Source organism: Monodon monoceros, unplaced genomic scaffold (assembly GCF_005190385.1).
Source record: "Monodon monoceros isolate NGI ecotype Baffin Bay Population unplaced genomic scaffold, NGI_Narwhal_1 Super_Scaffold_1, whole genome shotgun sequence".
Classification (NCBI taxonomy): Eukaryota; Metazoa; Chordata; class Mammalia; order Artiodactyla; family Monodontidae; genus Monodon; species Monodon monoceros.
The window spans coordinates 85705294-85722846 of NW_021703765.1; the positions used below are offsets into that span (position 1 = coordinate 85705294).

General features: G+C 57.5%; 1 protein-coding gene across 6 annotated transcripts in view; it reads left to right on the forward strand.

Moving 5' to 3' along the window:
- The window catches only part of ADGRD1 (adhesion G protein-coupled receptor D1), a 139187-nt gene that overhangs the window by 102770 nt on the left and 18864 nt on the right, over positions 1-17553 (forward strand). For 5 of the 6 annotated variants that reach the window (XR_003795350.1, XM_029234414.1, XM_029234430.1 and 2 more), the window contains 4 exons: positions 5923-6026; positions 7486-7597; positions 10119-10272; positions 15483-15549. Coding sequence is in view for 5 of the 6 variants with exons in the window: in XM_029234414.1 (XP_029090247.1) it covers positions 5923-6026; positions 7486-7597; positions 10119-10272; positions 15483-15549 (437 nt within the window). In the remaining variant the exon portion in view is untranslated. Of the gene's footprint in view, positions 1-5922; positions 6027-7485; positions 7598-10118; positions 10273-15482; positions 15550-16365; positions 16455-17553 lie in introns of those variants that run through there. The other variant, XM_029234448.1, reaches the window with a different exon arrangement.

Here is a 17553-nt window from a genome sequence, read left to right on the forward strand (position 1 = left end):
GAGGTCACACAGCTTCCAGTTGCTGTCTCGGGGGCTGGCAGCCTCAGCGGCAGGGCCGGCGGTTCCTCGGCTCCCTCGGCTGGGCTGCCCAGGGCTGGACGCAGGGGAGATCCGTTCCCCAGGACCCCAGTCTTGTCCAGGTCCCGGGCCTTTGCTCTTAGATGCACCCCTTCCCCCGCTGGGCTCTGCATCGCAGGGCTGATGGCTGCTGGCTGGCTTCCCAGGTCCCTGCCCCTTGGGGCTCTGGTAGGAGATGGGAGGGGAAGGTGGTGAGGCCCCATGCCCACCCTCTCTCGCGAGCCTCAGGCGGCTTTCCTGGCCTTGTCTTGGCAGCCTCCCGCTGGGCAGCTCCTGCAGCCCGTGGCCCTGGCTTCCCCAGGTGACCATGGGCCAGAGCAGGTGGCTTCCTGCTGTGATTAATGCCTGGGTCACGCCATCATCCCTGTGGCATCTCTGTTCCCCTCTCCCCTTTGTGAACACTGCCCTGAATTAAATTTCCAAATCTTTGAGAGGCTAAAGCGGTTACTGTTTTCCTAGCCGGCCCCAGACCGGTACACAAGCTGTGTGGCTGAGGGGAGATGGTGAGGCATCCCCAGGAGCCTGGTCTGGGTAACAAGGGAGTGAAGGGGCTCTGTCCTCGCCCCCGCTGACTCCTTTGATGAGGTAACTAGCCTGAGGAAGGCAAGTCACTGACATCTTTTGAAAGACATAGGAGCCAAGTCCTCATGCATCCCGCGGGGAGAAATCCCACCCGATGAAAGACATAGGAGCCAAGTCCTCATGCATCCAATGGGGAGAGATCCCACCCGATGAAAGACATAGGAGCCAAGTCCTCATGCATCCCGTGGGGAGAGATCCCACCCGATGCACCGCTGCAGGGCTGTGGGTACCAGACCAGGTGCCGACGGTCTGGTACAGATGAACTTTGGACAGAAGCTCATCTCTGCCTGTCCTTGGGGCTGTGGGCTTATTTCCACCCCTGGAATGTGAGATTCACCTGCAGTCTGGAATCAGCGCAGTGGGTGTGGCCGGCAGAACCTGCAGCTTGTTAAGCCCAGGGACTGTCACCACACCCCCGGCTGCCCAGGGGCTGCATGCCCCTCCTGTCCAGGGCTGAAGGAAGGCGCTGTGGCTCAGCCGCCCCGGGGGGGGGGGGGGGGGGGAGGGCAGCTCCACCTGGATCCCAGCAGGAGCGGAGACCAGAGGCGGGACGGAGCTGGCCTGGCGAAGAGCTGGGGGTTGGGTGGCAGAAGCAGAGGAAATGGAACACAGGGTCCAGGGGCAGCGAGGGGCTGAGAGCATCCGCACCCGGGCTGATCCAGCGAGTGGGCTGCGCGCTTTCAGATGTGTCCCCACTTGTCCTTCGCTCTGCTCGGCCGCAGGTTCCCCTGACAACTGCTTTCCTGCCGAGCCCAGCCAATGAGAGCCAGGCACGAAGTGCTACACCTCTGCTCTCGCTCACATGCTCCTGTCGCTGCCTGTGTCACCTCCGTGGCCCCTGCTGCTGCCGTGCCCCCTCCGCCGCCGACCTCAGCTCATGGGACAGGCCTGCTGTGTTTCCAGCTCTGCCAGTGGCCCCAGGTCCACTCACATCACCCTTCCCATTGTCCCTCCCACCCTACAAGGGCAGAGGCTCTTGCTGTGGCTGTTCTCTGGGGACCCTCACCATCATCTCCTTTTTCAGGGTTTCCCACACTTTTACACCTACTTCCTATGTTCAGTCCCCTCTGCTGAATCTTTCCAGAGGCGTGGACCCTCCTGACGGAGTGACTGAGGTGGTGGAGGCAGAGGTGCAGGCGGGGCTGATCCCTCGGGGGCCTTGGAGACCCTGGGAAGGATGTGGATTTCATTCTAGGTGCAGGGGTGCCCAGGAGGCGGGTCAGCTGGGAGCCATGTGTGCTGAGTGGCGACTGGCTGAAGTGGGGAGCAGTGAGGGGTCCAGGGGGTAGAGGAGGTTAAGGCAGGGGCTCTGGAAACTGGGGAGAAAGAGGGATGTGTGGCCACTTGTCAGCTGAGGGACCGACAGGGCTGGCTGAGTGTGGGCTCTGAGGGGATAGGGGGGACCCAGGATGACTCTCAGGTCTGGGCCCCCCTCCCCGTCCCCCACCGATCACCTCCACCATGGCCTCTGTGTCCATCACAGCCTGGTCAGTCTCAGAACTGGCATCCTTATTTCTTCCCTCTTGTGTTTATCCGTTTATGCCTTTGCGCATGACCTGCTTTCCCCACAGTGCAAGCCCCAGGCTTGGCACACAGTGGGCGCTTAATACATGCTTGACGCAGATGGGGGCCCAGGATGCCCACAGGCTGCTCTGCGGGTTCGGCGCCTGCATGCAGCAGGTGCCCAATAAAGGCAGCTCCGTTCTTCCCCTCTTAACCATCCACTCTTCTGTGAGTGCTCCACTACCCCAGACAGGCATTCTGATCTTTGGTTCATCTCTAGAGCATCTGGAGTTTGCCAGTCCTCTGTTGGATGCCGGGGACCCCGACACGAGCAGGACCGTCAACTCTTGTCTCCGTGGACCTCTCCACTTAGAGAGCGTGCTGCTTCCAGCCCAGGAGACCCTCTCCTGTCCTCTGTGTGCACTTCCTGCCGTGTGTCGGGGCCTGTGTGAAGCCCACACCCGCTCCCGTCCAACTTCACAAGGCACAGGCTCTTTGCAGTGGAGCCGCATTTAACACAGGGTGCAAGTTCACTTAACACAGTGACGACCCAGTGGGCTGAACGTGTGTTAAAGTTATAAAGCTCTTATATAAAAGGAGAGGGAAGTAAACCCTTCAGGCAACCAGGGTCTCTCAGATCGTTCCCCCACCAACACACACACCATTCTGCTCTGTGGATTTGACAGCTGTTTGAAACCAGAAAGGTCTGAAGACCCCGACGTCTGCCGGCAAGTTTCTCCTGGTCCCTCCTTTGGTCTGCCTCAGTGCTGTTCAGACCACTGTACAGAAGAAGGATATATGAGGTTCCTGCACAGACTGTGGGTGCTCCAGATTATGGGGGATCTTAGGGGTTTTCAAGGGTCCTTTTGATCCCCTATCATTTTTACCTTATGGCCTCACTTTATAATTCAAGTGCCATGGAAAATACGACCTTCCAATCTAGCTTGCCTTATGTTCTGTATAACCATTTCAAGATGGGCTGGCCAGGATGTTAGCAAGGGAGGGGCCATGTCTCATTTGTTAAGTGTTCCCTATCGTGCCTGGCTTGAGGCTGGCTTTGTCTGGGTTTGGTGAAAGTTGTCATGAAGAGTTTGTTGATTGGTGGGGTTGGTTGATGGTGAGATTGGTTGATGGTTGAATTGGTTGGTAATAGGGTTGGTTGATGGTTGAATTGGTTGGTAATAGGGTTGGTTGATGGTGGGGTTGGAAGGCATATGGCACAGGGTTGGGTAGGTGTGGGTCTGAGAATAGGGCTGGACTCCCGTTTATCAGAAGCTCTAGGCCGACCGTGTGTGCAGAAAACAGGGAAAGATTTCAGCTAGTGTGGCTGGCCAGGTACAGCCCTCACGCCTGGAAGCTTCTACATTGTGCAGTGAACTCTCACGTGAGCCTACTGGAAGCTCCCTACAGCTCTGTGAGTGGAGGAGGTAAACTTTTATTATCTCTCTAAGAGGTATGCGAACAGTGATGTAGATTAAATTCATCTTTTATGGTGAATCAGTGGGGGAGTCAGGGGAGTAGACTTGAGGGCTGTTTCTACCCTAAAACCTTCAGCAAATACCTGTGGAAAACCATCATTCTCAGTAGTACCCTGCTGTTCTCAGAGCCGTGGTTGATGAGACAGTGGAAGTTTCAGGAACGTGATCTCTGTCCTTAAAGAGCCCACCATCTCTCTGGGAGTAAGAAGACTCTCCCGTGAAATGGGACAGCAGTATCAGAGTGGGACGCATACCACTAGGGGGCTGTGAGATGTTTGGGCAGTACAACGATGAACAGGGACGGGTAGAGCTGAGACTTTGGGGTGCGAGGACTCATGCGGAGAACTTGGGCTCAGGGCCAGACTAGGAACGGGACGTCCCAGTGGCAATGGGGTGAAGGTGTCACGGGGGCCAGGCTAGCTCTTGGATACTGACGTGTTGCTCTCCTTCATTTGCTCTCATTTCCATTGATTATTTAAGTTAATTTCAATTAGGTGAGTGCTGCAGAGGCGGACCTTAGTTTCCAAGAACGGTTGATGGTCTGGTAACTGATACTTCCCTACACCTCTAGGCAGAGATCATCGCGATGGTGGGACAGGACTTTTCAGCTGTCTCACGAGACAGCGAAGAAAGGTGACATAGTTGGTATAATGTTAGTGATTCCTCACCTGGTTTTAGTTCTCCGTTTCTGAAAAGTATCGCTTGAAGTAACGGCACTTCCGAAGAGGTACTGTCTTCCCCTCCCCCAAAGAGTTTGAGAAATGCCAAGTTTGACATAGCTCTCTCTATCTATATATTTACCTGAAGGAGTCTCAGAAGCCTTAAGTTGCTTGTATTCACCAGAAGTCTTTAAAGGCAGATACAGAGTGCAGCTTTTCCGAAACTTATCTAAAACCAGGAGCGTCATTTCCCAGAAGAGCAGTGACAGCATCGCTCAGGAACTAGTGTGAAGCAATACAGTACAGGCAAGTGGCTCTAGGAGTATATTTCCATTTGTCTTCCTCAGACTCGGGATGGCTCAGAGCACCGCTCGGCCTTTCTATCTGCAGATGGAGAACTTTAGGGTCCAGATCTTGGGATGTTGCCGAGAAGCCTGCTGCAGGAACGCACTGGTGGCCCCTCCTGTCTAGGAAGCTTGTTTTCCTGCACAGACAGGGGTTACCCATGAGGGCCCTCCCGCCCCCCTGTCCAGGGCTGCTGGGTCCAGGCTTCCGCCTCCCCTGCCAGGGATTCAGCCAGGGACTGAAAGTGTTTCTTGACCCCTCATTAAGTTATCAGTTCTCGGAAACCGGCCGGTTGGCTCCCAGATTGTTCCCTGTGACCCACTTACGTTTCCTGGTGGGGCCTCCTGGGCCCCGCGTCCTGGACAACAGCCCTTTTCCGTACCTCAGGTTGCCTCCTTTTGTTCCCAATTAAGTCCCGGGGAACAGGGAAGAAGGCAGTTTACTGGAGGCCGAGGTCCCCGGTGTCCTGGCCAAGGCTGCAGGGACCCTGAGGTCTGGCGCCGGCGCCAGTGCAGAGCGAGCTCCAGGCTGGGTCTTCGATGCTGCAGGGGAGCAGGAACCTCTGAGGGAAGCTGCGCTCCTAGGCGTGTGGCTTAGGAAGCACGGGGTTTCTTGGATCCCAGGGTCAGATGTATGTGACCTCGAGAGGCCAGTTTCTGGAGTCCTGAGTTGTGCTGTTAGGTGAGCTGTGGTTGCTGTCACCGTCCTTCGCACCCACTGGACTTACCGCGTATGTTTATGCTCTACTGGGCGTCAGGGATACCAGCAAACTCTTACATTGCTCCGAGCACTTCACATGTGAAAGTTCACTCCTAGGTCGTCAGCTGGGACTTGCACCGGGGCCTATGGGTCAGGCTTGTAAGAGAACCCTGCATACCGGGCGCAGAGGCACGGGGCAGGCGGGCCGCCGGTGCGGGGAGCAGTGGGGGAAGGGAGGAGATGCGGTCGCAGCGCAGGGGCTGGGCGGGTGGAGGGATGTGAGCGATGGGTGGAGCCATTTGGAGCGTCTGAAATGCGCAGAACCAAGGGCCAACACCAAAGGACTGGCCCTCTGGGTGGCAACACCAGGGCGTCAGGGGGAGAGGCAGGCACTGGCGGTCACCACCAAGCCCGGACGGTCTAGTGGCTGCCTCGTGCTCAGCTTTGCATTAGCCCTGGGACCCCTTCCAGCCTGAAGCCCCGCGATCAGGCTCTGGCCACATTAACCACAGGGCCAGTCCCCCTCTAGGGCCTGGACCCCGCGGCGGCTGACTGCCTCCGCTCTGCTTCCCGCACAGCACACGCGCGGACACCAGGTGGCGCTCTCGTCCGTCAGCTACATCGGCTGCTCGCTGTCCGTGCTCTGCCTGACCATCACGCTCGCCACCTTCGCCGTGCTATCGTGAGTCACCTTCTGCTGTCCCCCGGGTCTCCCAAGAGGTTGGGCGGCTTTGTGCAACTGTCAGTGCCACCCCTGCCCACTTCGATTTCCCTTCTGGCACTTGTACTCGGGAGGCGGCAAATGCCGGCCCCTATGTAGAGTCTGCACACGGTGTGTGACAGCTGGACGGCTGTTCCTCGATTACCTTTTGTTTTGAAATCTGGGGCGCAGGGAGGGGGCGCTGGGAAAGAGAGAGGGGAGAGGAGGTGCCGTGGAATTGGAGGGCACCTGGCTTCAGCTAACCTGGAAGGCTCTGGAAAGGTCCCCAGCCCACAAGGCTTTCTGTCCTCTGGCCAGGGGAGAGCCAGAACTGAGGACCCCCCCAAAACAGCCAGCTTTGTGGGGCTGGGCTGCAGGAGGCCCCGGGGGTGGGAACACTGGAGGGCCCCTGCCTCCCTGCCGGCTGAAGCCACGTCTGGCCAGAGATTGAGGGCACCCCGCAGCCCCCCAAGTGGAGGCCGGCAGCTCAGTCCATCCGTGGCCCTTTCTGAACTGGGACAGAAAACTAAGATGAGAGCCGTGAGTCTGGGCGGACAGCTGACTGAGCGCTGCTCGCACACTCCCCTCCGAGCTGCTGGGCCTCAGAGGAGGGCGTCCTCCCCACACCTGGATGGGCCTGCTCTCCGGGGACGCTCGGGAGTTTATCTGCCCCTCTTCCTCCACTCCTGGGGTTCCTCCTGGGGGTTCCCAGGTTTGGTTGGCCGGGGGGCTGCGGCACCATCAGCAGGGGAGGCTGTCAGCTTCCCCGGCTCCCCCATCCCCGCTGCTGCCCACCCGGGACCCGGGCGCCCTGGGGGGTGGGGGCAGGGGTACACCCTGGACATAGGAGCTTCTGGAGGGATCCGAGCCAGGTGAGAGGAGACCGGCGTGCGTTTGGAGGGACCCCAGCCTACGCTCAGGACGTCCCTTGTTCCCCCGCTATTTGCTCAGCAAGCCAGCCCCACCCACGCGTAGTCAGCTCTGAGGACGCAGCTGCGCCCAAGACAGATAGAAACACACCTGGCTGCGGGGGTCGGGGGGCAGACAACGAGTGAGATACACAGGCTGGAGACACATCTTCACAGCCGTCCGAGCCCTGAGAGCAGTTCAGAGAGGAAGCGGGGCTCCTTCAGGCTCGGGAAGTTCTCTCTAACGGGAGACCTGGGAAGGGATTTCACTGCAGAGGAACGGCTGGTGCAAAGGCCCCGAGGCGGGAGCAGGCTGGGGGTCTTGGATAACCTCCAGGAAAAGGGGGTCTGTGAGCAGGGGAAGGGACGAGCTGAGTCAGGCAAGGATCAGGCCCTGTAGGGCCTGTGGAAGGAGCTGTGTCGTTTCCAAGAGTAATAGGGAGCCATCGAGGGTTCACAGCCGGGAGTGGCAGCATCTGGGCGGGCTTATCAAGCCCTCCTTGGTGGCCTCACCCCTGCCTCTCTGCCCCCAGCTCGGTCAGCACCATCCGGAACCAGCGCTACCACATCCACGCCAACCTGTCCTGTGCCATCCTGGTGGCCCAGGTCGTGTTGCTCATCAGCTTCCACTTCGAGCCGGGCACGGTGAGTGGCCCCCTCGGTCCTGCTGGGTCCACAGCCGGCCTCCCTCCCATCCCCTCCTCCCCCGAACGTCGCCAGGGGTGGCACCTTCTCCTGCTGGCTTCAGTTCAGAATTCAGACCACCGGACAGCCAGGCTATGTTTCCTCTGGGAGAGACAGGGAAGATGACAGGTATGAGTGGCCTCCCCGCTCAGCATCAGTCTCGGTAATGACCATACTTAGGGCCCTGACTGCGTGCCGGGCGTCGTGCTGAGGGCTTCCATAGATCCACTCAGTCAGTCCTCATAACGAGCCCACAAGGTGGTGCCGTCGTAACCCGCCTGCTGTAGATGCCAGGTTGAGGCACGAGGGAGTCACAGCCACTTAGCCAGGGGGGCCTGGTGAGCACTGACCAGGTGCTGACCTCGTGCGGTCTTGCTGCCGACACCGCCCTCTATCGCTGCTCTGACCATACACACAGCCGCACCCCCTCTGCCTGCCAAGGGCCGGCGCTCTCTGCAAAGGGTCTGTGAAGACCCAGACCCACCTTTTCTCTACCCTTTGTATCAGGCTGGGGGTTCTCCGGGGGCCTGGGAAGTCTTAGATCTCACAGAAAGTGAAATGCTGAGACCAGATTGACCCAGGCTTGGGTGACGTGGATTATAAACCTGGTTGAAGGGAAGAAGAAGCAGAGATGTGCTCGCGCTACAACAGGAAGGAAGGGGAACCAAGCAGTGTAAGTCAGTGGTCCTGGGGCGCGATCACGATTGGCTAATGGAAAATGAACTCTTTATCCCACGAAGTGAGGGTCAGCAGGGCGTCTTGTCCTCCCTGCCCAGCAGGGTCCTCAGCCCACCTGCCTGTCCTGGGGCTGCTGCCTAAGGAGAGATCCGCCCTCCTCTGCTCACAGGTTTAGGGGTTCAGCCAAGCATCTAAGAAGTTCCTGGCTGTGCCGTGGACGGATGAGGCCTCTGCACCAGCCTCATTGTCTCCTACTGGATGCTTTTCAAGCTCCACTGTGGATCATCACACGGGGTTTTCTTAAAATACAGATTTGGGTTCAGCTGGAATTCCTATTTCCATCAGGTTTTCAGGTGATGCTGAGGCTGCCTGTCCAAGCCACACCGTGAGGAGTGAGCCCCGCCTGTGTGATGGCAGCAGGAGGGGAAGCGGTCCAGGTGCCCATCATGCAGATGGCGACCCCAGGGACCGGGGGAATCTCCTGTGTGTCTAAAATCCCAGGCAGGGCTCTCAGTGATCCGTCCATTGGATCACCTCTGTGGCAGACAGGACAGGTGACTGTGGTGGCCAGTCTCTGTGTGGGGAGGGGCCGCTCCCCACATGAAAGGGGCAGCTGGTCCTAGAAGACGCAGGGCCACCGGTGCTGGGACTACAGAAATAACAGACGTGTCCCATATTTGTATCTAACAGAGCCTAACGACCAGAAGCACGGCATTTCAGTAACTTGTTCCTTTTTGTTTTTTCCTGAGAATCCACTGATCAGGGGGCCTGGGGAGGACAGGACGTGGAGCCCCCATAGAGATGTTTGTTCTTGGTTTTCATGTTTGTTTTCTTCCCCAGGCTCCTGGTTCCCTGGCCCTTGTATCCGAGCTTAGGGATGGGTGGTGGTGGACTCATAGAGAGCGTGGGTGGGGGGATCTCTGATTGAGGCTCCGGGGGAATCTGAGCCCACATGGCTGAGCTTGGAGTTGTGGCCAAGACACTAGGAGCAAAAAGGGGGACCAGCAGACCACTGCCGCCTTGGACAGGGGAGAGGAGCGCGCAGTGCTGAGCAGGCCCTGCCCCTGCCTGCTTGTCACACCCAAGGCAGGGGGGCCTTCTGGGTATCAGTGCCCCGAGCAGCCAGAGGGAACAGACATTACAGGTAGTTTGTGCACCCCTGTTCATTACACCTGCTGAGAGTAAAGCCCAGTGAAGCGGCCGTGTCGCTCAGGACTTTTGGCTCCAGGTAGGTAACCAACACCTTGAAATGGAGAACTGAAAATTCCTGAGTCTAGAGGTTTCAGCCACGTCACAGGCTGCTCTCTCTCTGCCCCTCAACTCCCTTCCCCTCACGCGCTCCACTCTGCACGCCTCGCCTCCGGGCCGGGGTGGCTTCCACAGCTCCGGGCTCCTGTCCTTGCGTCCAAAGGAAGGAGGGAAACCTGCTCACCGGCGCCTCCGCCCACCCCAGAACCCACGTCCGGCAGCCCGGCCAGTCACGACGTGCCCACCCCTGAGCCGACCCTGCTGCAGGGGTGGGGGTGTTTACACTGATTGGCCGGACCGAGTCCCTGCCCTCTCATGAACCAATCGCTGTACCCGGGAGGGGGTGTGGTGCAGTGATTGGCTACTGCCTGAGTCACGTGCCCCGCTCAAATCACTCAGCTGGGAAAGGCAAGACGCGACTCCCCAGGAAGGAAGTGAGGCCACGTGTTTAGAAGGCGCTCCCCAGAAAATGGGTGCAGGGAGGTTGGGACAACAGCACCCACCCACTGCTCACACCCGAGAGAGCTTACCCTCCCTGCCGTTGCTTTGATCCTAGGCCCCGTGCCAGGTGCTGGCCGTGCTCCTGCACTACCTCTTCCTGAGCGTCTTTGCGTGGATGCTGGTGGAAGGGCTGCATCTCTACAGCATGGTGATCAAGGTCTTTGGATCAGAGGACAGCAAACACCGCTACTACTATGGGATAGGATGGGGTAGGTGGGGATGGGATGGGGCAGCTGGGGCAGAGGTGGGTTGTGATTTCATCTTCATGTGAAACGCCTCTAGGAGGCCAGGTGTTCTTCGGGTTGAACTTCCCCTCACTGTTTTTCAGAAAAGTCAGTTTCCGTGGGGAGTGCTTTGGATTTCTCTGTTCTAATGGTCGGCTTCCCTCCTCCCTGGGAAGAATCCCAGAGGCACTGCTCTGGAGCCGGTGCGGGGACAGTGGCCTGCTTCTCTTGGATTGACACCCCGGCTTTAATGCAGGGTATCAGGCAGGGGAGGTGGCCTCTAATCTCACAGTGTATGGGCGCCCTGGGGCGAGGGCAGTCAGGGCCCTGTATTCTCAGCCAGCCACGCCTGGGATGGACCCTGTACACTATGGCTTGTGGTTGGAGGGAGGAAAGGAATTCAGATCTCTCGGTTGCTCTTACGTGGAATAGAGTTTCTGCCCCGTGGCGCTGGGGAGAATGAGAAATGCAGGCAGCCTGCCCCAGGGAGATATTGTGGCTCTAGACTGGCTCCCGGGGGAGGGAGCCTGTCTTGTTGGCCACAGCTGCCTGGAGCGGAGCAGGTTGTAGCCCAGGTGTCCCAGCGTGTCAGGTTTACCCAGACTTAGTAGGTTTTCTTGAATAAATTTTTCTTAATTTGCTGCATGCCCTTAAGAAAATTTATAGAGACTCTAAGTGGTTGTGTTGTTTTAAAGCTAACTTGCACGAGTTATGGTGGTCCTTCAATCTGGGAGTCACCTCCCCAGTGGCTTGACTTTGTTTAACTTCCTTCTTGCCCATCGTGAGGAGCCCCAGGGCACAGGAGACCCTGCTTCCCGCCAGAGTAATGGACGCCTGGCATTCTTGCATCTGCCGTAAAGCATTAATGCAGCGTAAGGGACCTGCTACTCGTTTCTAGCTTTCTTGCGATAGATTTAACTTTCACGGTCCTCATGGCGCAGGGAACAGACAAACATTTTACTTTGTGCTTTGAGCTCCTAGCGTGGTTCATTGGGGGGCGTAGTGGAGGTAAGTTATGTGCCCCTCCTGGCTTTCCCGGGAGCCTGGAGAGGCTCACCGGGGCCCACGTGGAGAGAGGAGACACAGCAGCCACCTCCCAACTGCTGTGGCCTCGCAGGGAACTCCCGGTGCTTGCCAGTGATGCCCTGCGTCCCGCCTGTGGGCAGACTGGCCGTCCCTGCCGCGCGTCTCCGCACCTGGACGCCTGCGCTCTGGCTGGGCTCCTCGCAGCAGCAGGAATGTCCTCTCCTCTCCGGTTCCTTCCTGGTGAGCCCAACTCAGGCATGATCGTCTCCTTCCGTCCTGCCGTGACTCCTTGACAGAGGAGGGTCGCTCCTGCCTCCAGCTTCTGACTTCATGGAGTAAAAGGTTTACAGGACAAGTGACCAACCACCTGTAACGGCTGGTTTCTTTACGGGAACGGTCAAATAATTTAGAGATATGAGCGCGCACACACACGTACACACCCCGTAGCCACAGCAGGGACGGTTGAAATGAATGAAAGGTGTGGAGTTGGTCTCTGCTGTGACAGGAGTCGGGTATGTTGGTTCAAGATGGAGGTGTGGGTCATAATCCAATCCAGCCCTGAAGGATCTCCTCTTTCGTCTGCACAGTGTTGGAGAAAAAAAATGAATGATTTGCCAGTACTTAAAAATGGAGAGATTTTGCATAAAATTATAGAGTTGTTTTGAAGGGTGAGGTGATCTGGGAACCCTGAGCTTCCGTTCCTACTTGACAGCATTGGCTGCGACTGTATGGTTTCTGATACCAGCACCTCCCCTGTGGGTGTCTGAGTGTACAGCCTCTGTCAGACGCTCCCTGCAAATGGAGCGCCGGGCTGGGTTCCAGCAGGGCTCTGTCTCCACGTGAGCGTCCCCTTAACTGATTTCCACGGCTCTGAACTGCGTCCTTCCTTCTCATTGGGTTCGACTTGGCTGTGGGCCTAAGTACAGACAGTCTGCAGGCGGCTGGCCTCTCTCTACCTGCAGTTATGAATTAAGAGGGAGCTGGAGGCTGACCCAGGGCCCGGGGGGCGGGGGGCGGTCACCCTGCAGGGAGGGTCCCCCAGAGAGAGGCCACTTCCCTGGAGATTTTCACCGTGCTCTTACCCTGACCTTCAAACGGTATCATTTTTTGAAACTCAAGGACTGTGTTTTTGGCTGAGTTGGGATTGGAGGTGTCAGATTTAACAACATACCTGCAGTTTAGCTGTATGTTAGGTCCTATGCTTGAACTTGAAAGGTGAGTGTAATGTAATCTCTGTCCTCAAGGGGTCCATGTGGGAACGGGGAGAGCAGGTGTGTGAGAAAACAGTTGAGCCTTTACACGTCGGTGCAGTAGACATGAATCTCTGACCACAAACAGCAGACGTGAATCTCTGACCACAAACTCAGAAGTGAAAGAAATAATCATAAACTCAGAAGCGAAAGAAATGCAGCTTGCTTTATTTTTCTCTGTTACGACTTCATTTCTTTTGTGAGCGCCCACTCATCTGAGGGTGAAAACGTCATCAGAGTTCATTCTGGAACCCGCCTTTCTCTGAAGTGGCGCTGGCGTCCCAGGGAGGTGACACAGTGCCAAGACCCTGGGACGTGCAGCAGTCAGGGCAGGCTAGGTTATGCTGCTATAACAAGCAGCCTCCAACTCACGTGGGTTGGAAACAGTAGCATTTATCTCCTGAATACGCTGCGTGTCCTCAGCGGGCCGGTGGCAGTGGGAGGGGCTGTGCTCGGGACAGTCCCTCAGGAGCCCGGGGTGATGGAGAAGTTGCTGCCTGGAGCCACTGCTGGATGCTGTGAGAGAGAAGACGACCTGGGTACGGGAAATCAATACTTAGCCGAGAGAGGCATGGGTCAATTCTGTTCACAGCTCACTGCTCAGAAGGAGCCGACAGCTCAACAGCCCCAGGGTGCAGAAGTGCCAGCCGCTGCGTGCCCAGAACGAGGCATCTGGAATGTGGCACGGTGACTTCTACTGGAGGCCGGGCCACTTGTCTCCCAGCGTTGTCATCTCTCTGCCCCTTTTCTGTTGAGGCATCCGTGCCCCTGGGTTGGGTTTCATATTATCCCTCCTCTCTGGGTTAATATTTCACAGCAATGCTCCTTATGGCTGCCCCTCACATCGCCCCTCCCTCCTTCCCTGGATCTTAGGGGCAGCAGCCAGGGAAGCGCCAGTGTGGTCCCTCTGAAAGGTCACCACATTCCAAAGAGAGCACTTCTTGAGCGCCACAAAGTCAACGTCCATAGGACAGGACCAGAGGACCCCCAACCTGCGGAAGCAGGTCAAGTGTCTGCATGGGTTATGGGGTGTGAATTTCAGACGATAGCAACAGTGGAAGAGGCATCAGAGCTAGTTAATAAGAGTGGAGATCATTATACAGAGACGGGCTTCATACATCAGCGCATCCTTCATCACTTCCATGGCCACAGCGTGTGTGATCCTCACCACAGCCTGATGGGACGTGCTGTCATCTCCGTTTCCAGAGTGAGAACGTGGCGGCCCAGAGAGGCTCAGCTGGTTCCCTGAGGCTGCACAGCTCTTCTGGGGGATCCTGGGAATAGAATGCGGTGCTGCGGCTCCTGCAGCACGTTTCAGAGAAAGCAGAGGGTAGGGCCCACCTTCTTCTCAGACCCTTCCAGTCACTGCCCTGTGGCCTGTCCTCTGAGTGTCAGTGTTGCTTTGGGGATCGTAAGAGAAATGTGTCAGTTATGCAGGCAGAAAAAGAATCTTCACCTCCTCTGTTTAACTTTGGGCAGCAAAGAAATGCCAGCCCCTGACTTGGGCCCCCACCGTGGCCACGATCCGGGGAGGGGGATGTGGTGTTGACTCAAAGTGAAGCCTCAACCACTGAGTTTGAAAATCCGTCCTTCCAGGCACCTCAGGTTCTTACTGCACCTTCCACAACACCCCCGGACGGGGCCCTGGGGACTCTGCAGGGTCCCGTGTGCACCTGCTGGGCTGTCCTGTGGACCCAGAGCTCACACAGTGCCCACTCCTCCCACACCCCAAGGCTTGAGCTTCCTTGGGAAGATGGGACGGGGGGGAGTCTTGGTGCCCGATGTCCCCAGGGCCCCTCACCATCTCAGGGCCCATGTGATCCTCCCAAGAGAGCCAGGCAGCGGGGTTCCCTGCAACGTCTGAGGAAACCGAGGCCCCAAGTGAGTGGGCGGCAGGTACGGGCCAGATCCTCGGCGTCCCCCTTGTCTCCTGTGACTCTGAGTCCATCAGGGCAGGAGGCCACAGCCAGAGGCTCCGACACCGAGAAACGCTCTGGCTTCCATGAGGTCGTGCACGCGGGTAGAAAACCCGAGTGTGACGGCGGGTCAGCAGTGAGAGGTGCGTCCCCTCCTGTCCCCTGGCCTGTCCACCTCTCCCCAGAGGCTGCTCGCTGGTCTCCTTTGAGGGCCCGGCGACTGTCTTGTCCAGATGTCCTGTGATGTGGTCAGACTATTTTGACATCAAGACAAAGTGTTTCAGAGACAGGACCACTCTCCAGAGACTCCTTTTCAAGGAGATCGTTTAACACTGATCCTCAGAGGGCCGGTGTGGAGCTGACCAAGCCACCAGAGGTCACAGGAGGGCTGAGGCCTTGAGGCGCCCAGGCCTGGAGCCGGGAGCAGGCTTCCCTCTGGGTCCTGGAGCAGATCTCCCACAGGCTGGGCAGGCTCGGCCAGAGGGGCACAGGAGCCGCCTGTGCTAATGTATCTTCCCCTGCCCCCTTTTATCCTAGCAATCTGCAAAATGCAGTGTCCTGGTCAGGAGCCCTTTCTCCTGACCACCCTCTGGAGGGGAGGGTCAGTGGGTGGAAAGGGACCCTTTGCTGTCTCTTCTCCCCCCTCCCTTCCCTGCAGGGGAGCAGAGGGAGGTGCTGTGCTCAGGGAGTTGATCGGACAGAGGCCTGGGCATATGCTGCTTTTCCAGCAGCCGGAAGGGCGTTGTTTTCAGATACAGAATCAGATTCATAACAGATCTGCCCTAAAATGCATATGTGTGTGTGTGTGTGTGTGTGTGTGTGTGCGCGTGTTAGTTATCTCTTTGTTTAGACTCTAAATTCCTGGAGCCTAGGGGCTGTTCTGTGTCCTCAACACTTAGCGCACATTTCTTTGTACACGTCAGGTATAAATGAATAAATGAATGAACGTGTCAGAGGAGACCGGAGCAAAGCTAATAAAATTTCCTGCTCTCACCTTCTGCAGGTTTTCCTCTTCTGATCTGTATCATTTCAATAGTCTTTGCCATGGACAGTTACGGAACAAGTAAGAAGTAAGTGAAGGGGTGATCCCTGTGTGGGCAGGACTCCCCTGGGGAGGGGCACGGTGAGGGTCCCCATGGCTCCTTGTCTTGCTGTGTTCTTCTCGGGGAGGGGTCTGTCCAAGGCTGGTATCCTCCAGCCCTGGCAGTAAAAAAGGCCTGATAGAGTGAGAAACACCCCTGGCGGTGCTCTGGGCTTCGTCCCACCTTGGAACTAGCATCGAGGGGGTCAGAGTGCCTCCTGCACTGGGTGGCCCGGATGAGTCTCTGATGGGAGCTTTTCATCCATGTGGCTGTCCTGGACACACAGCCTGGTCGCCTGTGGAGCCCTGTCTTGTGCTGACCCTTTCTTGGGGTGGTCAGCAAGTGCCTCGTACATAAGAAGTCCCGTTAAATTACAGCCGAGTGAATACGTGACTGTGTGAATAAGTGTAGTCTGATGTGCACCCGCAAGGGGGCGTTCTCATCGCTGGGGCAGCAGCAGACGGGACTGTGTATGTGCCAGACCTCGTGCCGCTATTTTGAAACTGCAGCTGGTGGGTCCCTAGTTGAATCAGGAAGAGGCTGGGTTGGGACTGTGCAACCAGGTCAGGTGTTCACCTTCCAGAAATTTGAATTCCTTTCCTCCCAAAGAGAAAAAGGCTTTAGGTCATCTGTCTTTAGGGAGCTGCCCCTCTCCTCAGCCAAGCTGAAGAACCACTGAGTGACAGTGCCACGGAGAGATTTTAAGAGGAGAGGGAGGGAGTTCAACATTGTTCCGGCTTCAGCCTGAGATAATTTCTCAGCTGAGCTGCTAAACCGGGAGGAACCTGGCCTTTTCTACTTTAGGACAACAATTTCCTGAAGATGAAGCACTTAAGGAAAGCGCTCTCTGAGTCCATACTGAAGTAAGAACGATTAAACATCCATTGTTCTGGCCCATTCCTTGCAAGCCTGCGTGTATCCGAAGCCAAGGCACTAATTAAAAGAAGAAGCTTCTCCTCAGACACATCTCAGTGGCACTTGTTCCGTGTCTTTCCATCTGGGAGCACAGATGCTGGGCCGCCCACGGTGCGTCTCAGCTCCACGGTCTGTTTGTGACGTCAGCCTCTCACCCACTCATGTGCCCGAGAGCGAGGCAGCCCCAGCAAAGGTCCCGAAGCTCCCTGAGTGTCTGGGAAGGACCGGGGATCTGAAGGTCCTCACCCACTTAACCTTCTGCACGAAAATGGTGGAAAGCACAAGCTTCCTCTTGCAGAATCCCCACCCTCTCAGGGAGCCTGGGTTGGAGCTGCCCCTTTGCAGAGGGACCACCAGACTCACCGTGTGTTTCCATGTTAAGTGCCGCGTCCTCAGACGGGAGGCTCTTTTCTCCAGGCTCTGGGTTCCAGACGGGAACGAGCCTCTTACAGGCGCTGTCACCTGTCTGGGGCATTTCGTGTCTCCTGGTCCAGGAGGTCTCGGGGGAGGACGCGGGCAGCAAGGCAGGGCGCAGGCGTGGACTCGGGTCCCCGAACGTCCCTGGACCTCAGCTTCCTCCTGTGCAGGGTGGGGTCATCACAGCGCCTGCCTCAGGGGCGCCGTGGGGTTACGGGGGGCGGTGCTGTGCTGTCGGGGCTGCGCTGGGTGAGCAGGCGTGAGTGAGTGTCCAGGCGGCCCTGCAGGGACGTCCACGTCCTGCGTCCGTGAGGATGCACCGTGCGCCTCACCAGACCCTGGCGGGTGTGCCAGGCCCCTGGGGCTGCCCCCAGATCCAGGGAGGTGACGTGTCCCAGGGACCCCGGGCTCTTGGTGGTTCTGATGCTCTGGAGAGGAAGATGGTAGTCCTGCCTGAGTTCCTGGAATCATGTCTCGTAAGCCAGGAGCACTTTCATACCCTCATACTGGACCCTACTTCCCAGATGAGGCTTCTCTGGAAATCAGAGCTGTGTCTGGGATCCATCGGGACCTTTCTCCTCAGCTGTGGAGCGGGGCCGGGGGACGGCACTGATGGCCTTTCTCCTCGGCTGTGGAGCGGGGCCGGGGGACGGCGCTGGT